The sequence below is a fragment of the Epinephelus fuscoguttatus genome, linkage group LG6 (genome assembly GCF_011397635.1).
Source record: "Epinephelus fuscoguttatus linkage group LG6, E.fuscoguttatus.final_Chr_v1".
NCBI lineage: Eukaryota > Metazoa > Chordata > Actinopteri > Perciformes > Serranidae > Epinephelus > Epinephelus fuscoguttatus.
Genome location: NC_064757.1, coordinates 11570962 through 11595438, shown reverse-complemented (window position 1 = coordinate 11595438; position 24477 = coordinate 11570962). Strand labels below are relative to the sequence as shown.

The 24477-nt window shown below is 44.2% G+C and overlaps 1 protein-coding gene across 11 annotated transcripts in view; it reads right to left on the bottom strand.

Moving 5' to 3' along the window:
• Positions 1 to 7337: 7337 nt before the first annotated feature.
• fbrsl1 (fibrosin-like 1) overlaps positions 7338 to 24477 on the bottom strand; it is a 400430-nt gene continuing 383290 nt past the window's right edge. For 5 of the 11 annotated variants that reach the window (XM_049577999.1, XM_049578000.1, XM_049577989.1 and 2 more), the window contains 12 exons: positions 23954 to 24213; positions 22004 to 22254; positions 18411 to 18461; positions 18108 to 18203; positions 16101 to 16172; positions 15764 to 15793; positions 15383 to 15454; positions 14507 to 14639; positions 13041 to 13124; positions 11721 to 11804; positions 10624 to 10912; positions 7338 to 9829 (listed from right to left, as the gene is read on the bottom strand). In XM_049577999.1, the coding sequence (XP_049433956.1) occupies positions 8530 to 9829; positions 10624 to 10912; positions 11721 to 11804; positions 13041 to 13124; positions 14507 to 14639; positions 15383 to 15454; positions 15764 to 15793; positions 16101 to 16172; positions 18108 to 18203; positions 18411 to 18461; positions 22004 to 22254; positions 23954 to 24213 (2722 nt within the window). In that variant the 3' untranslated portion in view covers positions 7338 to 8529. Of the gene's footprint in view, positions 9830 to 10623; positions 10913 to 11720; positions 11805 to 13040; positions 13125 to 14506; positions 14640 to 15382; positions 15455 to 15763; positions 15794 to 16100; positions 16173 to 18107; positions 18204 to 18410; positions 18462 to 22003; positions 22255 to 22427; positions 22589 to 23953; positions 24214 to 24477 lie in introns of all 11 variants that reach the window. The other 6 variants (XM_049577991.1, XM_049577997.1, XM_049577990.1 and 3 more) reach the window with 6 other exon arrangements.

Here is a 24477-nt window from a genome sequence, read left to right as displayed (position 1 = left end):
AGGCGTTCATTTGTCAGAGAGGCATGGAGATCACAGGCCGACAAATCTCCCACGTCTCCCAGACTGTCAAGCTCTTTGCCTGCATATCAAAGACAAAAGAACAGAGCCGGGGAGCAAGAGAGCAGAGCAGCCATTCTATGTAGAGACAGTCCGCCGTTTAAACCCCCCGAGCGTGCCCTTTGAAAACGCCTATTAGCCTGGGTGAGGGAGATTACAAGCAAATAAAATTACATTCATTGTGATATTTGATTTCATAATACCCCCAGAATTATAATTACACCGCACTCACACTTTTCATTTAAAAACCATTCGCCGACAACAAAGAATCAGAGATGGGAATGAGCAGGTTGCGCATCTAGCGAGTGAGTGCACATTATCAGGCCTGTTTCACTAGAAGTAACAATAATGGGAGAAGAATGGAGGCACTAATAAGAATGCAATCAGGTGAGAGAGCGGGATTTAATGATATGGAACACAGAGCTTTATTTTCATCTGTCAGTCTTTTGGTGCAACAACAGGAGAGCATGTTGGGAAGAAAATGCTTTTTTTTCACATTCCCCCCAGAGGCTGCAATATGTAACCAGATTTAATTTTTTTAAAGACCCGCTTCCCACCAGTCAACACATGGGTTATATCCCCCATCAGATCTCAGCTGCAACCTGTCTGACTGTCAGGGTTGCACCAAAAGCACAACGGTGTATTACAGGGGGAATGTGGGCATATGCTGTCTGGCTTAAACCAACAAGCAGAAGGGAAGAGATAAGAGACATTCTTGGGCGGCACAGAAACGAGGCACGAGAAGGGCCAGCTTGATAGCAGTACTTGTTGTTCTGATGTGTTAAATAGCTGGCCTTCAACACCCCAATCAATCGCTGAGTGAGCCACTGTGTAGCCAAGGGTTGTGTGTGATAGCCAGATGGCTGGAGTCAATGGAGCTCTGCCTGGTCTCTTGTGTCACAAAGGGATGATCATGAATCTGGCCACACAGACTGGACAAAATACATGAAATACTGCAGGCTGAATGTTGTCCTAGGTTGGTAAGCTCCAGTAGATGTTAGTTCAGAATGTATCACTGATTAAGGCTCTGCGCTAATCGGCCTCAGAATAATAACAAGCCATGCTCAAAACATCTAACAACATTGTTGGCCTTGGGAAGCTAACATACACATTTTTGTTTTGGCTTGCACGACTGGCTTGTCTGATGCGATAAGTAGTACTGCAGATCTCACCGTGTGTAATGATGCCTACCAACCATTGTGTGGTACTCCTGCCATTTGACACAGAAAAGCGGGAGGCAGCCAGCACGCCAATGTGCACATACAAGAACGTCTGTGGGACAAGACAAGCATTTTGAACGCGCTCCAAGACCTCCAGAGGCCTGTGTTGACTAATCTGCAAACAATCCGCTCTGCAAGCCCCATTGCAAGTGGAAGAACAAGCCCCTTAAGCTGTGACATTAACGAACACGGCAAGATAAGATGGGGTTTGTTATCTTGGTGCATGGAGCTCCTGCCCAGATAGGAGATAAGAGCCTTTCAAAGCATGTTCGCTGCCAGACAAATTTCCAAAGAAGCATGGGAGGCAGGCAAAGCCAGGCCCGGAATGCTGAGAAGCCCCATTGAAGCTGGTCTCATGAAGAATATGATCCCTCTGCCCTTTTCCACCTTATTATAGCCGCCTTTGGTATTTTTGTGAGTCAGGGTTATAACTTGTTGATGACATGAATGCCGTCTCAAATCAGCTGCCATTCTGTGCTCAGCAGAGTGAACCTCCCTGTGCTGAAGAAAGCAATAAGAATCCAATCTGTATCAAGAGAACGACCTCACATAAGGATGTTGAGTTCTGCACTAAAGCATCAAACAGAAACACATAGAACTCCATAAAATAGTAACCGCTGGTGCAGTGTATTAGAGCAATTTTTTGATTGTTTCATATATTATTAACATGCTCTGAAGCGGTGCACGGCCTTCAACAGTGTCTCCTTGTGATAGTGATGCCACACTGATCAACAGAAATGTTAGGTTTTAGATACAGATTGCATGACTCAACATATGGCATTGTTGTCTCTACAGCATTGTTTGTTCGCTGACTCAGAGTTATGATTTGTAACTATTTAATCACCTAGATGTTGACATAACTTGACTGTCCATGCATTTAAGCAGCATTGCCATTTTCTGTTAACAGCAGGACACCATGAACTGTTTATCTGCAGGTCTTCAGCTTTAACTTGTTTTTCAGTGGCGCTTCCAAGAGGGGACCGGGGGCCGTGTCCCCCTTGATACAACTGTGGCCCCACAGACAGGCCCCACCTCATAAAACTAATTGGAGGCCAACATTACTGTTTTTAAGAGGCTGTGGTGTGCTGGTTTTTTAAGCATGAAGGTAGGTAGATATCTCCTGAAACTGGATGACCTCAGGCATCCACTGGCACCGACCATGTCAACATAGCTAATTGGGAAGGGGTATAACTAATGCTTCAAAGTTGGGCTAAATATTTGCAGTAGCAACTGGTATGGGCATTTTCAAAGAGGTCCCTTGAACTCTCACCTCAAGGTGTCTGAATGACAATGGGTACATAACACGTACACATACTTAACACATTAATTATTTTATAACAGAATTTTTGCGGAACTTAACATGTTTACTGTACCTGTATTGGCACAGTTTTCAACTAGACGGTATACTATAACAGCATGACTGAATTCCTGACATTCAGTTACAGCTTTTGGTTTTAGTGGGCCACCCAGAGATTTCGAGTGACCCCATCTAGCCACCCATCTGAAAAAATTCCAGGTTTGCTTGGGTCCACTGATGTTGATGATGCCATCAATACTGTACACAGAAACAATTAATTTGCATATTAATACTGAATCTTAAAATAATTTGTTTTCAAAATAAGAATTTGTCAAGTTGAAAGAAATAAATGAATAAAAGAATTTGTTTATCTATCCCATATCATCACTATGGAGCTTAAAGTCCTATGGCCTTTGGCAAAAATGGAATAGGACTGTCTGAGATAATATAAGTGGGAATGCAGCCTGTATTTATTTATTGCTAATCCTGGGCAACCTAAAGCATCCCAAAGCTGTTTGTGAGTTTGGAATCTGCTCTCTGATGCGTGCTACTACAATTACCAGTGGGGGCACAGAAGCTAACAGAAATGTCTTTAAGAGGCTGTGGCACGTTCATTTTGTAACTCTAACCTCAAGATCTTTGAATGGAAATAGGTTTTATGTGTACCCAAGAATAGGAAAGGGATAACCACACTATTTGAAGAACAATGAATCACCTAACATGTTTAGATACATAACACATTAAAACACAACACATTCAAACAGGATTGTTGTGGAACTCAAGAAGTTAACTGCACTGGTATTAGTCTTTGCACATCAGACAATTAGTAATGTCAACTGTAAAAGGGGAAATTAAAGTATATTAATATGCGATTCCTTAACTCTCCATATTCACATAGTTTTCAGCTAGCCCATACACTACCATAGCACAATTAATTTCCTTAAAATTAAGTTGTGGCTTTTGTTTCTGGTGTGCCAACCCCAAGATTTTCAGTGGCTCCATCTGGCCACCCGTATGAAAATGTTCTGAAGGCGCCACTGGGTAACTGTATCTGTGAGCGGTCTCTAACTAAACCCTACCCTAACCCTATCAACAAGCTTAAAAACATAGCTCCATTAGTGCGTAATTAATTTAATCAAACCAAACAAAAAGCACCCCATTCCTCATTAAAGCTGAATACAGATGCTGTGCTGTTGCTGGTTTAGAGTACTGGTGGTCTTATTCCAACCACCGGTGGTCCTATTCCAACTTGAGCCCTGGCTTGAAGGCAACACTGACAGTTTAATATTTAAGCTCTGTGTTTTCAGTACAGGCCTAGCACGGTTTAATGTGGAAAGATAGGATGTTTTATTTTTAAATGTGTTATTAATTCATAGGCTGTAAAAACAACCTTTTTGTCAATTTCATAATTTCATATTGGAAAGGAAATCCTCACACATGGACGCCAAGAACTAGGTGTTGCATCTCTGCCAGCGTCAAACTGAATAAATGCTTATGATGAATATGCCCACACCACCAGAGGGGATGGACTAAATCGTAATTCTCATTCTGCGGCTTGGAAAAACTTCCGCCTTCCCGGATGCCAAGCAGCTCTGAGGCGATCCCAGTGATGAGCCAAGGAACGCTCTGCTAACTGAGCTCTGGAGAAATACGGTCACGGCAAGATCCATATTCAAATAAACTTCACTCTTGGCCCGTGCACACAAGCCATGTTGTCACCAGCTGGCAGTGCCTCTCACCGCCCCTTCAAATACTGAGCCACTTTTGATTAACGTCTCTACGGCTAATCATGTGCGTTAGCTGTGCCAAATTGGACGAGCCACGTATGGCCTCCATTTGCCTTGAAATCTCTTATTTTTTTAAACTCATTCGAAGCATTTGAGAGCCTCCCTTTACACCACCCACCCCTCCCCTAAGTCTTCTCTTGTCTAGTGCCCATACATAGAACAGAGAGGGTGGTGTGGCGGCATGGTGCCATCCTGTGGGTCCCTGAATGAGAGGACTATCGCTGCCAGATGCACCCAGCTGCATAAATGTTATTCATTTTTTATGGCTTGTGTACATAATATGGCCAGTGTGGGAGATTGTGAGGTTCCACTAAAGGCTGGAAAAATCCTCAAAATTGAATCAAAGTGGAAAACTTATTTTGGCTGCCGACTGTTCTGGACCTCCTTCTTTTCCATCTCCCTTAATTCTCTTCCACTCCTCCCTGTCTCACATGGTGCTCTCTGAGGTTCCTCTGTAAGTGATTCACAGTATATGCCTTCTCCAAGACTGCATTGGCTGCTCTCCTTGTACAGCCATAGCAGTGGTGTTGTGAGACAGCCGGAATATTTGTCATAAGTCCAGAGGTGCAAAGACATTAGACAGCACTTTGTCACCAAGGTCTGGAATTCACACCATTTGGCTGTTTCCAAGTCAGCTCCTTAACCGCTGACTGGCCTGGTTTCTGTCAGCTGCCGCTCTGTTGACATTGAAGGCTATAAAAAGACGGCAACATGGAAGGTTGTATGCTACTAGCCTTTTTAGGTGGTCAAAACAACATGCAGTCTACAAAGAGCGTTGCGACAGGGATCCACAGCCAAAGCCCTTGACTTGGTGCTCTCTCCCTCAGTTCACAGTTCAGATATAGTTTAGTGGTTTAGAATGGCTCTCGTCAGGGTTTGCTAACCCCTGCAGAGAGATGGGCTTGAACTCCGAGCAGAGCCACCGTCTCCCAAATCACCAGGCCCAGAGGAGGCCCCAGCAATCCAAATGTGATCATGGCGGGGGCCTCCCGTCTCATTACCAATCTCCATTTCAAAACAGCCTTCAAATGGGAACTAATGCATTAGCTCTCGCTGGGGGAAAAGTCTAGGGAGCCACTACATAGCGGCTCAAAAACGCTTTCATACATGTTTTATCAGCGGGGGAAGAGTGAGCAAGAGAGAAAAGGAGCTTGGACCGAACCATTCATTTGTTGCCCATCTTATTAGCTTGGCACTGTGTTATTAGCTGCCATTGTGCTCTATAAAAGCCCCTTAGGCCTGTTCCACTGTTCGCTGAATCTGGGGTGAGCTCTGTGCCAAGCACTTTTTGGAGGTATTTGAGACCATGAAAATTCAATCCTAAACCCTCAGCATTGAGGTTTCTCACAGATAAATGAAGAGGATTAGTGGAACAATAAAACAATGTCTTACCTCAGATACCACCGTATCCTATTAATTGGGATTATAGTGGAGAAATGTGTGGAAAAAAACCTTCAATCTTGTATCACAGTCGCTTTTTTGACAAGCTGTTACACGGAGCCCTGTCATTGTAACAATGTTCCATCAAATAGAAAATGTGCTCCAAATTTTGAACAAGTAAATATAGAAAATCATAAACAATCCCAGCAACAAAAAAAAAAGAAAAAAAGCCTGGACACGTGAAGAATAGCTCTGGAAAAGAGCTGACAATTGCAGAAGCTGTAATAACCCACCTTGGGTTGGATATGCTAGGCAATGTGTCAATTGATTCCCATCTGATGATGGACTGTGTGCTGAAATAAATTGACCTTGCCAGACGATGAGTGAAATTGATGGAGCTTTTCATCTCCGGAGGGCCGTTCCACACTCAGCCGTAAAATGGATAGAGCACAGGACAGAGTGATTGAGTCGGGGGAAAATGTAAGGTGTGTGTTTTTCTTCTACCAAAGCTTGCTTGGTAAATAATAGCTACAGGAAAAATCACTATGCGGTAAGAAGTACAGGGGTTAAGTACCTGTTGTTGACTAGATGATTAGAACTAAAAGCACACAGCGCTAAAGTGAAGCCAGCCACTGACAGATGCTACCCGTCGGAGGAATATGTGGCTCAATTACCAGGAGCCTAAATTGAAAGTGATAGTGATTTAAGTCTTCCCAATACGCAAGCCCCATTCTGGCAAACAGTCTTTTCAAGGAGCCCTTTTTAAAAAACCCTGCCAGAGTGTGTGAGACACAGGAGCGCCATTGATTTTCAATAACATCCCCTAATGACCTGGCCACGGTTTGATCCACGCTGTCATTATGGGCTGATACCATGGGACAGGATTGGTGGGTCTCACGGCACACAGCAGCGAGATGAGTAGTCGGGGCATTATCAGGATGAATTGGCCGTCTCTGGACAGGCGGCAAGCACAGCCGAGGTCTTGTCAATAACAGGACAGGGCGCCTCAGGGCTCCCTCTGCGGCCCACTCCAGAGCGCCTTCCGGCCTCATTAGAAAAGCAGATGAGTGGTGTGCATGAGGAGAGGGGGCGTATGAGAAGAGAGAGGAGCCTCTCCTCCACCATCCGATAGCCTGCCTCCCAGGCATTGCTCCTCTTAATGAGTCCAGACCACGGGTCAATATGCGGCTGGGCTGCCAGTCAATACCGGTTACCTGCAACACAAACACTCAAAACCTGCTTTCATACAAAATCAATGTCCTATTAGTCCCTCCCTGTATTGCCTTGGCCCAATCTCATCGATCCCCTCTGAAGAGCTCTGCAGCCCATGTATGACAGATTATGGTCAAATGATCTTATGGCTTAGGCTACTCTGCCAGCCAAGTCTGTTGCCTTTATGATTTCAAAGTAATAGCTTGATATCAGATGAGCAAATACTCTAAATGCTGAAAACGGAGGCACAAGCATTATTGGCAAACCTATCAAGCTCACATCAACATTCCACTCAGTAAGTCTGGCTCACAGACAAATTCAGTGCTCGTAGTCAGCACTGACAATGCGTGCCAGGATGAAAGACAAGTAACAGATGTATGACATTAGGTCCAAACTTTATTCCGTACATTTTAAACCAAGAATGTTCATTTTCATTTTTTTGCACGCCTAAAACTCTACTTGTTTTGTATACAAGAGTCTAAGAAAAACAACTGCACAACACCACAAGGTTGACAGAGAAAGTCTTTTTGTCCGCCCACTAAAAAGTGTCCTTCTTTTCTGTCCGGGGCTGGTCCAGTTTGTGACTTGGAAGTCTTTTAATAATTCCATCATTATTTCATCGATAATATAAACATGTGTTAATCCAAGTTTCTCTCAGCATCACCAGTATCGTCTGCTCCCTCCAGGTGATCTCTTCATTAGGGTGCTGTGTGCTGCTTTGCATAGATTGCAGATGATCCTTCTAGGCCCCCTTACAACACCCTCCCGTCATACTTCCCCATCCATTGGCCAGGCTTGTCTGTTGCCATGATATTCAACAGGGAAGTTGATTCCCCATGTTTCATTTAATTTTGTTTTTCTAGAAATGGTTAAAAAGACTAATAAATTTACATGGTAATTTTGCAGCGAAGGAATATCAACAAGTTATTTACATCGGTTTTCTTTACAGAGACTGAACAAAGACCTCATAATATATATTTATCTGCATATCTCAAAGGCAAAACGAATGAACAAAACAAATTGGTAATGTAACATTGTACATTGTCATCATTGAGGATATCCTGGTACCATGAGGTTAAATTACTGAAGGTTGAAACCAAATCCAGTCTTTACAGTGGGTCATAATGGATATGTCTCACAATCAACTGGGATAAATATTGTAAAAGGCGTGACTAATGCACAAAATACATAAAATTCATAGAAATGATATCTATACATGGAACAAGGATAGGAAATGTACAAACTCATTTCAGGACCTCTCTTTTCGCACAAAGCTGAAAAAAGGTATTGGATTAATATATTAATAATTATCAAATATTTAAGTCGGATATAAACATACACATATTTATGTTCTCTTTACCGACATTATTCAACCTTCAGTCCGCTAAAAATAAAGTCATGGCATGTGCTTAATCAGCCTTACACACCTTTACTTTGTACAATCATACCCTTTCCCTTAGGGAGTTTTGCTCTTCTCTGGTGAAGAGCAGTGCATTTTGTTCGCAAGAAGTTCTCAGATTAGGGGAGCAGGGCTTGTGAGTGCGTCTAGTAACACCTTGTGCACTTTTCTAACAAGCTACCGAGCCTCTACCTCTTTAGGGTTGCGAGATGGGGAGTAGTCCCGTGGGTCCTGGGTGGTGAGGGGGGTAGTCCTCCTGGGTGAGGCTGGCCTGGCACTGCCGGCTGGCACGAGGGGCGGGGGTGCACTGAGTGCGGCAGTAGGGGGTGTTCTGTTCAGAGGGCCGTTGTGTCCCGTAGAGGGGCTGAGTCTGGGATAGGGCATGCCGCCTAGGTGGGGCATAAAGGGGGGCATGTGGGGTAGATGGCCCTCCATTGGGGACTGGTGCAGTTGATGGAGGCGTGCTCTGTCCAGCTCCTCCCTCAGGTGGAGGCGCTCTCGCTCCTCTGCCTGTTGTCTCATCCTCTCGTGCTCCCTGCGCACCTCCAACAGGTGCTCGTGGTGAGAGTAGTCATGAGCCTCCCTTTCGCGGTAGGCTCGTTCCTGTTCGTACACACTGGGGAAACGATGTCCTTGCTCAGCCCTGAGCTGGAAGTCCATGCGTCGCTGCAGGTCCAGGCTGCGGTAGGCCTCTCTTAGTGGGTCCCAAGGGAAGGCCGGGTGGGGCAGGCGCTCTCTTCCTGCCAGAGGACTCACACCCATGAAAGGAGCCATGCGAGCCCGGTCTAGCACATTGAGGCTGCCCATCTGGGGCATGGCACTCATGGAAAGGGGCAGAGAGTGTGCCATGGGAACACCATGCAAGCCAGGTGCTGGAATGTCACTGCCACGTGGTGAGGGAAGAGGGGGCTGGTGGGACAGAGGTGGGTGGTGGTGGTGTGGGTTTACAGGTTGGCTGATGGGAGCAGGGAGAGCCTGGGCTGGTGGTTGGGGGGCGGGCTCGGAACTCACCACCATGACCTCCTGCTCCTCCTTTCTCTCCTCCTTAATCTTCATGTCATTTTTCACCTTGTGGAGGAGCTCTGCAGGCGGGGGCTCTTTCCTTTCGCTGTCCTTGAGTGTAGGCGGGGGCCCACCTGCCATCTTCATGCCCTGCTCATTGATCACGGCCTTGGAGTATGGGGAAGGAGAACGTTGGGCGGGTTTGATGGAGTCTTCAGAGGATCTCCTCTCTAGCATCTCCTTGCTGGGTGAGCGGCTCTCCTTCACCTTTACGTCACCCAACGTAGAAGATTCTCTGTGGCGCTCCAGCAGCTCCTTCTCGGCCTCACGAACTCGATCTACACTGCCACTGTGATGTCGACCCGAATCACAGGAGTTCTGGCTGTTTGAGCGAATCAGGCTGCTGATCTGGTAGCTGACTGGTGCAGAGGCTGGAGATGAACGATTGGAGTGGCGGTTGCGATCCACAGAATCCCTGTAATGACATAATGAAACAATTTAGTGCTAGATAAATCAAGCATCATGTAGAGTTATATTTAGGAATGATTTATTTACCTTGATTGAATTTAATAAAATCTGAGTTATAATTCTCTTTCAAGAAATAAAGGTAACCATGCTCATGTCTTTCACTGACTGTCTTTAAACTTGACAGTTAAACCTACGTTTTGCTGGAGTATCATCCAAAGAGATCCTTCCAATTAATTTCTGACAGATAGCTTCTCTAAGAGCTGCTTGTTGCCTGTTTGATTTGTGTCTGTTTCCTTGTCGGATTCATGAATTCAATTTATTTCAGTTTCTACGGATACAACTAATGGACTGGAGAATTGTCACACTTTTTCTTTTAGTCTTTGACAGTACATCTTTTTATTTCCAGAGCTGATTTCAGATTTGATTCAAGTGTTGTTCGTCTTGTTCAAACATAATTTGTTCATCTTGTATATATGCTAATGCTAGCTGGAAAAAGGATCATTATTGTAGACATGTCTTTTGAGTTGTGATCATGTATTTGAGTATTTATGAGGATAGTTTTGATATGCTATATAGAAAGATTCACAATTTCTTTCACATTTGTTGTGTGTTGTTTCCTTGGGGGAATGCTTTGAAACAATACAGTGAAGTCCCAGGTCAAATTTTGCATTGTGATGACAGCAAAAATGTAAAGCAATTGCATTATGGAGAAATATCATTCAACACTGATTTAAATTGAACAAATAATACCCCCAAGTACATACAAAAGCAAAAGTTACTTTTCATCTGCCTCAAACTCACCTGTCTTTATCCTTCTCTTCCTTCCCAATGGACGAGTCTCTTTTCTCTCTTTCCCTCTCCCTCTCCCTCTCTCTTTCTCTTTCTCGTTCTCTTTCTCGTTCTCTCTCCCGCTCTCTCTCATGGCTGTTGGCTGAGTTGCTTCTCTCAGCGTCTGCGGTTTTGGGCCACTGTGGCGGGGTGGGGAACGATGGTGGGGTTCGTCGAAGTCTGTTCCAGGTGTCGTGGTGGGGGCTGCCAAATGTGGGCAGTCCTCCTGGCCCCTCCTTGGTGCCAAACACGCTGTTGGACCCTGGAGGGAAGGGGGGAGACAGGCGTGGGACCCACTGTAAGTTAATTGGGCACAAAACCTTCTTGAGGACACATAAGATGAGAAAGACTCAACAACAAAAGCGGCTTTTGTCTTTGTCTCTGGAGGTTCTCTCACTGAAGCTGTTTGAAAGAGTTAGAGGTTAATGGCTCCCCCCACCAGAGAAAAAAACTACTCATTTGCTTTTGGACTGAAGGGCTTCTCCCCCCCTCCCTTTTTTGCACTGGATGAACAGGGAAGACTCACTTGCCCTCTGGAGTTGAGGGCTGTGAAAAGCCAAGGGAGACCTTAGCATTCCACAGCATGTCTATTCCAATCACATCCATTTTCACAACAGGGTGACCGATTTGGCACACAAAAATAGGAGGGATGAAGAGAAAAGAGAGAAAGGCATAGAGAGAAGGATGCAGGGGGAAAGGAGAAAGCCCTCCATGGTGGTGCAGAAGGGGCTTGTCAAATAATTAATAGATGAATTGCCACCAAACAGCGGACCTGAGAGTGCCTGTTGGCAGCAGCGCAGCCAGATTAAAGCCAGACTGTTGGGGACATGGTTGGTGGATGAAGTGGAGGCAGGGAGGAGGTTTGCTGTGGTGTGTTGTGCTGCCTTGTTGGGCCTCCCTGGGCTAGGGCTGTTTTGACACAGAAACTAGAGCTAAGTGTCTTGATTTTTTTTTTCCTCCCCTCCTGGCTCTCCCTGTGGTCTAACGCTGTCCTGCTCTGTTCTGTTACTGGCCACAGGGGCCAGATTGAAAGGGGGAGCGGTGGAGGAGGAGAGGGGGCCAGCGCTTACCAAGCGAGGGGTTGCCTAATCCTCCGAAGGCACTGCTTGAAAGGTTGCCGAGGCCGCCATAGGAACTGGAGCGACTGAAAGGATCTGTAAAATGCCAAACAGGGATTAGCAAAAGGGGGGGGCTGGCTAGCGGTGCTCACCCCAACACCAACCCGTTCCACTCGGCTTTTCTCTTACAAGCGAGCTGTGGTTTTTTTAGCGCTGCCACCCTAGCTCTCTGCCTGCTAATCCTGCAGTAGCCAGGTCGCCTGGATGCTGGATTCACTGCCACTAACTGGAGTGGAGTGTCCCTGACCCTGCTGGGGCTAGTGAAGGAACACTGCTTGATGGGGAAATTACTTTAGAGTTGTTGGAGCTGAACTGAAAATAGACTGTGGTGGGACAGGGGAATTAGAAGCTGTAAAAATTAGGCTAGACAGACCACAGTGATTTAACTGGAGAATCGGTGTCTGATGGGCTCCACTGGCGCAGACTACAGCCTCCAAATTTATAGGAATAACACAAACATTTACCCTGAGAAGTCAGTGAGCAACATTCATCAACTGATAATTTGCAGTCCCATTTTAATTCTGCAAAAATCCATCAGGAAATGCACGACTTATCAACAGATTAGGGTTTAAGGATTTTCAGCTCCGGGGCCTATTAATGTATTAGAAAAGACAACAATTAAGAAATCTCCTCTGCCTCACACATGAATTCCCTGGACAGGAAAATTTTGCTCGCTAAATCTTCCTCCTCAGTGCACCATGTATTCATAAGCACAAAATGGATTGACTCAAGGGCTTATTCCATGAAATCAACTTTCCACTCTGAACCAAAACAGAGTCTCAGATAGAATGGTGGAAAAATAAATGAATGCATAAAAACATAATTAAATGCACAAATAAATCCAACATTAACTACCCTCCATTACTCCTGTGAATGACTTTGCAAGCATATAGAAAATAGTGTCATATGTTGCTCTGCAAATATATTTTGGCCAAACAAATGAGGGAGACTGAATACTAGGCTAGCTACGTGTTTTAATGAACCCAGACAGAGTTATTTAAGGCTGTTATGAATCATACTGTCTGATTATATGATGGCTACACTCTCCATTACCATGAACTCTGAGTTTGCTGAAGAACTGCCGCAACTGACTTACTTCAGTGGCCAACTGGACTCCTTATGAACCCTCAAAATGACCCAGAGATCAAAAGTAGATATATCTAGGCTTCAAATTACACCCCGGTGGCTTTTAATGTATAAAAGAGAGAGAGAGCAAGACGGAGAGAAAGAGGAGATAAATGTTTAAAAAAAATTGAACATGGGGTTACTTACACTTACCTGCCAAATGGCTAGGAGGCAGGAAGCCGCTGGGGTGGGGGACAGGGCCGTACGGAGAGGGAGCGGGGTGGCCGGAGCCTGTCAGAGCAGAGAAGATATCACAGTGTTATTGTTGTCTAATCAGACAGTTATAAAGGCTCAATCCTAGATCATCCCTTGCCCCTATCACTTAGCCCTTACCCCTCTGTTTTGCGTGTTCGTGACTAGGGGTAGGGTGTCCCGATTCTTGTTGGGATAGATGGGTAGGGTAAGGTGTAAGGGCTACATGGCTCTCAAAATGTAGGTTTTCAGAAACACACTTTAAACTGTGTGTTATGAGAGATGGTCTAACAGTGAAGTTACTGCACTTATTACTGCTCTTCTATTATCAGTGCTTATAGGCATGGTACGAAGGAACGCAAGTTGCCAACCTTAGCCTACGGAGCGCTTCTAGTGACATGGTAATGAGACAATGGTCTTTTGTATTTGATGACTTGTTTGATCATCTGATAGCGAGAATCCGTGCTTTTCCATCAAAAGAGTGGAAAATGGCATCGTGACAATACCATTTTGCACGTTTTCAAGTTTGTTTATGTAAACGCCATTGATACTGATAATGAATCAGGATCACAAAGGTTTGTCCGATTCCATAGGGGAAGATTTCATCCCACGGGCCCTTGTAACTCTTTTCTGAGGGACACTGGAAAATGAGGGGTAGGGCTAAAAATAAGAAATAGGATAGGGCCAAACTCTCTGACTAGTCATACAGAGACAAACTGAAGTTAATCTCCATCAGAAACATTTAAAAAAAAAAAAAGGAAAAATCTAAATGCAAGCAACTATTTACAAATATTTTTCTGAATCAGCAAGACCAACTTGTTGAATATACATTTAAGTGAGAGGAATTCAGAGATGGCTGGGTAATGCCATTGAGCAAATTAGTCAGTGATATTTTTGCTTTTATTGTAGCTGCTGCGCGTTTTGTGTGCGAGTCTATAGTTGCTTATTGAGGTCAGTTCCTGACTGTGCAACAAGCTGGCCTCTTTCACAAAACACTGTTACCATCACCCATATTCCATGAATTGTTAATGAAAGAACCAATTACAGCAGTGCCTCTGACACACCACTGCATAATTACCAGTCAAAGGCCGTTCGCCTCTCTGTTGCCCTCCAACGCAGGGCAAATCAGTCAATTACCTAACCGAGAGTCATCCATATTCATAGACATATCTGACTCCCTTTACTGGCAAAACATTTGCTACAAAAGCACTATAATTAAGTGAACATTACATGAGAGGAGAGAAAAAAACGATGCTATTTCAGTGATGGAGGAACAATTTCTCGACGTGCGGCTATAAATGCTCATTTGCATAAAGACAAAAAAAAAAAAAAAAAAACAGTGTTGGAAGGCTTTGAGAATGGGATAATTTGAGTGTTTTGAATAATTTGTCTTGGAAGTTGCAGTTCATCGCCCTACTGACCTGTGGAAGAGAAGAGGGGTCGTGCCAGGTCATGAGGGTATGGAAACCCTGGGAAGACTCCTGGAGCTGGGGGTCGACTAAACAGGTCCAGCTTCCCATTCATGTCTAGTTTGTGAGGATCCAGCTGCATTTGCTGTAGTCGAGAGGGGCACAGAAAAGGAGAGGGAGACATACAAAGAAAATTAGGTCGGTGGACAACAGTAGCAAATGTTTCCAGCGACAGAGTGAGAGGGATTTATCCTCAGCTACACTGGGTGAGAGATCAGAGGAAGACAGATACATCAACAATGGCTCCATGTCTCCAATTCTGGCCAAATGTGTTATAACAAATATATGTAAGCTGATTAGGGACACTAAATCCTTGGTAGCGGGTGTTCAAAGCCCAAGAAGGACTGACACCACCAGGCCAGAGGCATGAGAAGAGGATCTCCATGGCAAGGCCACACCATTATATGTCAGCGAGAGAAGCATTTTCTCTCAAGCTTTTTTTATGCGTGTTCAAATCGTCAATAATTCTGTCACTGAGTGCTATAAATGTGGCCATTTATGATCTGCCCCTTCCTCTTTAGGTGGAGTGAGTCATGCACAGAGCCTTAACTTCTGCTTAAGTGTGACCTTCTTACTGTATATGTAAGTCCTAGAGAACTCTTAACAAGAGGAGACACCATTTTGTTTTTTGTGTTTTTATTAAGTAAGTTATCTGCCTTTTCCCACCCAGATGGTCGTTCTTAATCCAATAACATGATTATAGATAATTTTACAGGTAAAGATCAAACTATGACATGCTTAGCCCGACTTATCCCATTACCAATACGCTGTATCTGGTTTTACATGACAGCAGGATTCCTGAAAGACATCATTATCCATCTCACGCACCTTCATTTTCTGCTGGTGGTGGTAGATCTGCCATGCGATCTGGACATGCACTGCACACCACTTGCCAGGTTTCTAAAAATTTAGAGAGAAACTGAGGTTAGCCTGCTGGCTTTGATATAGGGAGCTAAAAATGGATTCTGGCATTGAGATTTTCTGGCCAAACTACAAAGTGGGAACTCGTCAGAATTTTCAACCAGGCAACGGATTAAGAAAATCTAACCCTGACTTTAGCCCAATAGAGACCTCAAAGCTATCCTTAAATGCAGCCAAAACCCTGAATTTCCTTGATCAGGAGTTGTTGAAGAATTTTCAGTTTTAGACTTTGTGGCCTGGCCAGAGAGATGAAACATTTAACAAAAGATGGATAAGGCAACCACTTACCCTAACAGATGTCCTGAATGGATCTGTTATCTGTATGGACAAACAAACAGTCATTATCACCAATAGCACAGACAAGGAGCCAAAATGTGCAGTATTGTAGGCTGACAAATCACCAGTGTGGGGAGGCTCAAATCACACTGGCACCTTTTATAAATGTGTCCATTGAGATGTACACCTTGTCTCAAAAAGATGTCAGTGCAAATACATGCATTCACATCTCTGTGAGAAACATGTATGTATAAACACTGTATGTACGGCACATGTGTGGCTTTGACCGGAAGACACAGAGGAAGAGGAAGAGCAGACTGGTTTGGGGTGCTGGCTGCCTGATGCTTACCCGTGGATCCTTCTGTAGGAGTGTGTGAGGTACTGCTCCAGGACGTCCCCCTACGTCGATGGGATTAGATGCCTGACGGAGAGAGAGACAAAGGGAAAGAGATACATGGTGATCAACCACATAAAAAGTAGTTAAAACATTTATAGATCAGAGAAACAGAAGCAGAATGTCTGCCTTTTGTATACTAAGGCAGACACAACACAATTTGATCTCATATAATATGATCTAAAAAGAAGTGTTGAAAGAGAAGTACCACCTAAATTAGAAATTCCAATAAGTTATTTTCATGGCCTAGGAAAGTTTAATCAATATTTGTGGACATAAGCTGCTCTCTCTCAAAGTCAGAAACCACCAAAGTAAGTCTCAAACTTGTGATGTCATCAAGTATAAAGTCTGGAGCTGCTCCACAGACAATTCTCAGCACTGGAACAGAAAATGTACCCATGTACTCAGAATATTCCCCTGGGTGATTTGAATGCCATCTACATCATCTTTCCATATTCACTATCTATGGAGCAGCTTCAGACTTTATACCCTATGACATCACAAATTTGAGTTTGAGCACTGTAGTTTTTGGATCTGGGAGAGAGTTGTTCATGTTTAATAATAATTTTTGGGCTGTCTTAGACCACAGGAATAACATGCATGCGTTCCCCTTTAAGAGTATCTTAAGGATAAAAAGAATAGCTTTCTTTGATTGCAATTATCTACCTTAGATAATACACAAGAGTAGTCCTTGGTTTCACTCTCATTAACTCAATATCCTCACATATAATGCAAATAAGCAGTACAGCTCAAGGTTGATGTCCGTGGCATGGAAATGTGTGAGGAACTCCGTTTTAAAACCACTAGAAGATCCTCAAGCGAGTGGTAATAGCATCACTCTAACCTTATATCCTCCTTCAGAGGCACTATAGCTCACTAATCCTCTATGACTGCTACTGTATGGCTGACGTCAGTAGATAAAACTGCGATGATGCTGCAGGCGCTGAGCCATGCCAGAGTAACACATCTCTGATCTCTCCGATCTCCTCGTTAAGTCTTTGGAGCACAAGTGCCTAAATCAGCCTTATTAATCCACCCCTACATCAGGGAAAGGAAGATCCTGCACGATGACCTGGGTCACCAGCCCCCACAAACAAACACACATCCCAAGCACTACCTCCCCCCCGAAGCTCCTCTCCAAGAATACTTAACAGGGGCTTTGGACGCATAAGACTGTTCCTTGAACCATCTGGAGGGGCCTTCGACAAAAGGGCCCCCTCCATGACAGAGCCCCCTGGGAAAAGGGCCAGCGGATTTAGGCCAGCTTTGATTGGTGGCTTACACCGGGTCACAGCCGCTGGGCATCTGCCAGACAGACTCACACCCTCCCACCCCTTCCCTTCCCTCACATCCCCACTGCCCCTGCATCCTCTCTCCTTTGCTCCCCTAAACAGACAGACATCGTTTTTTTTATCTTTGGCGTGGCACGCAGCTCTGGCCCTGGTTCAGGTCCAGTCAAGTCTGACAGAGTATTATGGATGGATTTATGGATTTAAATGGGATGGGGTGAGGTTTATTAGAATCCTGTTTTAAATCTTTGGTGTACAGAGCTCTGCTGCTTTTCTCACCCAAGACAAACAGCAGAAGGAATTTTGTGTGGTAAAATATCTAATGTGCTGTACTGTGAGTGTAGTTCTACAGCAACCTAACCAAACTACAGCACTATGTCTCTGGTTACTAATTTAGTTACTTAAGTTTTGGTGAGTGTGTGTAGCCGTTTTGACCCATGCAAAGTCTTGCTCCTCTTTACATACAGCAAGTAGATTTTTACACTGACAAAAGGTGACTCTACTTGAAGAAAAAAAGCATGTCAAAAAAAGGCATGGCTATTATTTTTAAAATTTGGGGTGAGTGAGTGTTTCAATGGCGTCAAAGCTTCTGTGATTTCTTTCGAGCCCATGCTTCCTTATATTCTCTATTTGTTTGTAGATCGTGGGCTGAGGGTGGGGATGTGGGGCTGACCTTGGGCTGGAAGGCTCCTTGCAGCGAGCTGAAGGGTCCTGAGTGTGGGAGCAGCGGGGGCATGCCTGGCATGGTGGGGGGATAGGAGGGGAAGAACTGGGGAGAAAAGGAGGAGGATGGGAGATACAAAAAAAGACACAAAACAAAATCATACAGAGATACGTACATACAGGACTCAAGCATATGCACGCACAAAACCACAGCCACAATAAATGCTCTCGCGGCAACATTCAAATATGTCAAATATTTGATTTGCCAAATGCAAATAACAAGTTGAGATCAGAGCGACAAAGAGGAACTCACGTTTGAATGTCTGATGAATGGATTGTCCAGTTTGGGAGTGTATTTGTCGAACTGGAAGAAATAAAAGAGAGAGAAGAATTAGGAAACAAAATGATCCACTTTACCCAAATCCTTCATGTAAAAAGCCTTCTTTAATAATAAGTCTCATTATTTTTACATCACAAAAACAAAACACATGATTAACATCTGTAACTGGTAATAAGCAGGGTTTTGATCCAGAATAATAAGCCCTGGAGTAAAGCAGCTGGCTTGCACCGGTCATGGGTTTACTTAAACTGCATGGTCAGATAGGCAGTTAAATTACTAACAATACGACCGCTTTAGCAGACTGCCAAGATGAAGACAGCCTGCATGATTTTCCAATTGAGCATACAGGGGTTGGGCGTGGAGGCCCAGCTTGGAGAATCAGACCATTTTAAAACCAGACCAGTTGTTTCTATTCACTGGAAAATTTGTAGAAATGTGAATCTAATTGCTTTTGACTGCTATGGCTTTCTTTTTTTCTTACAACAAACCCCGATGGTATAGATGGGAGGGGAGTATGTGGACTGTGGAGACATACAGCTTGTTTTGGGTGTTAGAGAACCAGACTTCAAAAGAGATTCAGCAAAAAAAAGAGGCCAATTTTCTGTGCATAAAATCATGGAAAGAATATATGGAGCCTGTTGTGTGTCTGTCTTTTATGATTGAAACTGAATTGAGTAGAAGACATTTGCAATGGTTGGGAGCTAATTCAGGACAGATCAGATGAAACTGATATAACCTTGACTTGCTGAAATGATGTGAGGAGAGCTTTTCTGTGGCAGAGTTTATGCCCACCAGAATAATCTCCATTGGAATTTGCCGTATAAAAACTATGTGGTTGTATGAAAAAATGTTTCTGATCATGTCCTGAACACATGGGAATCTAGTCAGTAAGCTGAGAGGGAGCAGAGGGAGGGAGAGAACGGAGAATGTTGCCCCGTGTATGAATGGGGACTTTGTACGTCTGTTCGCAAGCCAATACTGGCTCTCTATTTTGAAACAGGCTAATTACAAGTGACAGTAACTTATTCCTATTCCGCAAATACACAAACCATTTGCAGGTACTTTTTGCGAGTGTTTTCACAAAGCTCTCTTGGCAGGCACAGACGTTTTGGGTTTACATAAAACAGGAAAATGAGAGGGTATGAATCAGTGTTTCTCTGTGCGCGTGTGTGGCGACACGGGTGGTTGAGGGGAGGGGAGCGGGTGTAGGGCTGGCTAAGCGGCTAGTGGAGATGCAGGGTTTGGGTCAGGGGCCCTCTGGTAAAGCGGGGCCATTCACATCTGCACACAAAATGGCTGCAGCGGCAGCGATGGTGTTGGCGGCCCTGTTTGTGGGCGATAATGGGCCCAAATCAAAGACAGACAGCCTACTGAGAGGAAACGCCGAGCCAGCTTCCGAGCTCATTAAACAGCTCCTCTGCATTTCTGAAGGCGCGGCCTGTTTAATGTCTGACACTGTGAGAGGGATTTTGGCCGCTTTACGGCCTTGTAAAAAAAAAAGAAAAGAAAAAAAAAGAAAAGAAAAAAAAAAAACTCTTGCCCTTGTAATTTATGGTGCCTGTCACAGTTTTATAGTAAACAGCTTTGGCTAATTAAAGTTTAATATTTCATCTTATAACAATTAAGGATATTCCTTGTCCAAAGACATGGCAGGGGCAAGGGGGCGGGGTAGGAAAGACGCTCAGTGCTGCCATTTGGCAAGCCAGCTGCTTGAGGGCGTTGAACAATAAACAAAAATAGAGGCTTCATAATTTCATTAATTACAGCCATTAGCCAAGGACTGTTACATAGTTGAAATGACATGGGGCGTCTCGAGAGCAGGAGAAGATAAGAGAGAGAGAGAGAGAGAGAGAGAGAGTAATGGGGGAGGGAGAGAAAGAGAGAACTCGGCCATACTTGGATTGCCTTTTCATGACAATACAGTAAAAAAAAAAAAACCAACAACCACAACATCATCATTACTCCTGCCTCTCTAAGCAAGCACCAAAGAGAAGAAAAACAGCATTATTACTGAGGGGAGGGAGGGAGGGGAAAAGGCATAAGTTAAGTAACAACACAGTTTCAATTAAAAGGAAAAAAAAACAAACAACAGAAGACATTAATGGCAGTCTGAAATCCCATCCTAACAACACAACAAGAGATGGGGGTGTGTGTACATCACGGGCTGCATAATGCAAACATTAGCGAGCTGGTGAAAATCGCCTCTTTCATCTTCAAAGAGGACTGTGCACTGTATATAATTCCTACCATGTCAGGAATGAACAGCAGACCAGATAACGGCATGTGTGTTGGCTGAAGAACTGTCTAAATGGTCTCTATACTTATCTGAGACTGTGCCATAAATACCAGAGCTTTGATTTCTAATGAACAGGATGGGGGTAATCTTGCAGCAGGGCTTTAATGGGACCACAGGCTCTTAATCAGAGGTCATGACATGATGGATTAGATCTATTAGACTAATGCCAAAAAGCTACAAATGGAGGGCCCGTCTGAATCGACTGTCAGAGATTGCTGTGCATTTGAAATGATGGATGAATCGTCATAACCTTTTTTTCCTCTGTATTAATCTGCCAGTGTTTGAACTCCCCCCCCCCTTCCCAGACTTGATGGCAGTCAAAGCACGGAAGCAATTACAAACATTATCAAAACAGTTTTGCAGTGATGTCACCCCCCACCCCCACCTCCAACCACAATGAGGTCATCTGACCGACTGCAAAGGCTTTGAATTTGTCACAGGCGAGTATGGTTGCTATTGAGTTGTGCACACTCACACACGTGGCAAGGACCTTTCACACAAATCTACAAGTCTGCAGGAATGCATTCACACACACGCGCACACACACACACACACACACACACACACACACACACACACAGAAATCTGTTTGACGGCGCCTTTGTTACTCTTTGTGAACAGGCAAATGAAAACATTCAAAATCATTTAAAACACATCCACATGCAAACAATTGAAAAACCTGCCTTGAGGCGATTCAAACACTGAACAGCAAAATCTATGTCAAAGTTTAAATAAGGGGGAATTACATCGGCCTGTTTGACAGACATGCTGTGAGTCAGAAAACGGCTTCTATGAAAAGTGATGCATAATGTGGATATATAGTTTTATATATAATTCCACTATGGACAAAGACATTGCATGTATATATGTGCTTGGTCGTATTTAACCAACCTAAGTAGCAACTAGCATGTATGCGGATGAACTAGAGGATGAGCTAGTGTGTGTGTTTGTGTGTGTGTAGAGGGAGGTGGCAGCCAGCGGGCCATTTCTGCCCAGCATATATTTGTCCTTATTAGAGTGGAACAGATGTGATGCTCCCAGCTTCTCATCAGCTCTCAGACTTCAGCAGCAGGACAGTATGCAGAAATCAAAGAGCAAAAAAGGGAGGGGTTCCTACAGCTATGGGACATATTTGGTGAATTTTGGGGTAAAGAAAAAAGGGAGGAATTGATTGAAGAGGAGATTGGGAGGGGTGACAGGTGGGTGGGTGGGTGGGTGCTAGGTTATGGGAGCTTTTTTTCAAATTGTTTTATTTTTTACTTATCCTCACATTTCTGGCTTGGGTACGCACCATGGGGGGTGCGGTGGGCGGGGTGAGGATGGCGGCCGGGGGCAGACTGGCGGGGAAGGGCGTGAAGGTGTGCTGGTGGGTGTGTTGGTGCTGGTGCATGTGCTGGTGTTGGTGAAACTCGGCCCTCAGGAGCGACACGGGGGCCAGCGGAGAGGCGGACGGCCCCCGGCCCCGCTCTGAACTCTGAACCAGGAAGCGGTTGTTCAGCTCCTGCCTCAGGAGGTCATGCTCTGTAAGAAAGGAGAGCGAGGAAAACCAAAAAAAAAAAAAAAAAAAAAAAAAAGAAACAAAAGGGGGTGGGGAGAGGGAAGGGGGGTGGGGGGTGGGGGGACACAAGAAAAAAAAGGCACGGGCGCCCAGTCAGTCTTCACAACAAGGGTAGAAGAGAAGAGAAAATAGTCACCTGGCATTCTCTGTTTCTCCAGCTCATGCTGTGAGGGTTTTCTACGTGGGGACTCATTGGTGGTGGTAAGAGAGTTGCCTGTGACAATGTGCCAATCAGAATCCCCGAATGAGGCTGGCAATACATGATTGGTTGGTTGAATGATATCAACAGGCTGGTATCTAAAGACAAGAGAGAACCAAGAGTCATCCCAGCAGAAAACACACACACTCTTGCCCTCTATTAGAAAGTTAATGCACAACTGGCATATTTATTACATATTTTGGAGACACCCATCATCGCTGGAGACATTTGTTTCCTTCTATTGCAGCACGAAATTGCTTGTTTTGGCGAAATCGCTGAACGTATTATCAAATCGTTACAAATCACACATTGTTGGCAGGGGAAAACATAATTCTGGTTGTTGAGGTTGCATCAGATTGCTGACTGAGTGCACCATTTTTCAACACGTGACTGTTAAAGTGCTGCTTTCAGTGCGCTGAAGATGTCTCCAGCTGTGATGATAGTCCAGTTGCTAGCTGACATTTTCCAGTGTAGCATCCAAGCCGTCGTACAGTGACCTCATCACCCATCTAAAATTACTAAGCTACTATAAAGACAGTCCATCTTAGTAATTGATGTATGATGTTCTCCACCAGTGAAAATAAGACCAAACATCAAAGCTTGTGACTCATGTGAAGGCCTACTATTGCTTTTTACAATTAAATCTGATTTATTTCCATTCTGTGCTGCAAAAGGGGGATTTGCTTGTGAGGCCCCTTGGAAATGTTTCAAGTTAGTGATTAGTGAACTGGACTGCTTTCCTGATATTTACAGCCAGAACAATAAAGACACAAGAGCTCTTCAACTGGCTTCCTGTCTAGCTTTATTATCTCATGTGCTACATACAGAGCTTTTGAGATTGATGCAAAATGATCATTTATTATTCACTAGGCAATTTGAAAACCGAAAGGAAAGAATACTGGAAGCAATCAATAAAAGCCCTTGTTTACCAAATTACGTTTTAAAGTACATTGGAGCAACGCCTACATAAATTTAGCAACCGTGCATCATTAGAGATGTAAATATATATATTTATGCTTTGATATACTATACTGTGCAGTATCAAAGGGTAAATAAGGAAAAGAAATTGTAATAAAGAGGAACTTACCAGATCAGCAACACTTGTTTCAACACCATATAACACACACTTTTTGATATTTACATTAGAAAATTATCAACTAATTACTACAGGTTAAAGGCTAGTTCTCTAGCTTGTATGCACTGGTTGTGTTTGGAGTGTATGTGCATATTATTACATGCGTATTCAGGGATACAGCTTAATAAAAAAGATCTTTACAAAAGTCTGACTTTTTTAAAATAAGGACACTTCTGATAAAGAAATGTCTGAACTCAAAAATGTGCTTACTAATTAAATCAAAAAGTAAACTGAATGCCAGTGTCGGTCCTACTAGAGATACCACTTATCCTAGCAGTATGTGCCTGGACCGAATCTACCATCTAGCACGCAAGATGCGCGGCTTTACCTGGGTAGGGGGTGCCGGCGGGGTGCCCAGGCACCACTAAACTGTTGGTCGGTAAGGTCGGTGGTGGCGGCAGTGTGGCTGGGGTTGCAAACATGGCCGGATGGCGATGGGCCGGGCTCCGTAGGGAGGAATAGTGCGAGGTAGAGAGATTAGCTATGGACAGAGGCAAAGCGGGGGCTGAGGATGGGAGCCCGCTGACGTGGTGGTGAGGGGATGGGGGCAAGTGCTGTTTGGGAAGACCCAATGGACTGCTGCTGTGGCTGAGGATTTAACAGGAGACAAAGGACATACAATCTCCATTAAAAGAAGGACAATTTAATATTGTGAATGTTTACATACTGTATTTTAGAGATTAGAAAGTGTCAAATGCAGAATGCAGCAGTATGATACATTCAGGGAAACCTTCTGCAGCTTGTTTATATGTCGTGTACATTTCTTGTACATATGTGTTCACTTGCTTTGTTTCTAGCTCCGTGTTAGTTCAGCTGCACTGAGAGTATGTCTGACGCTTTGCTTTGACAACA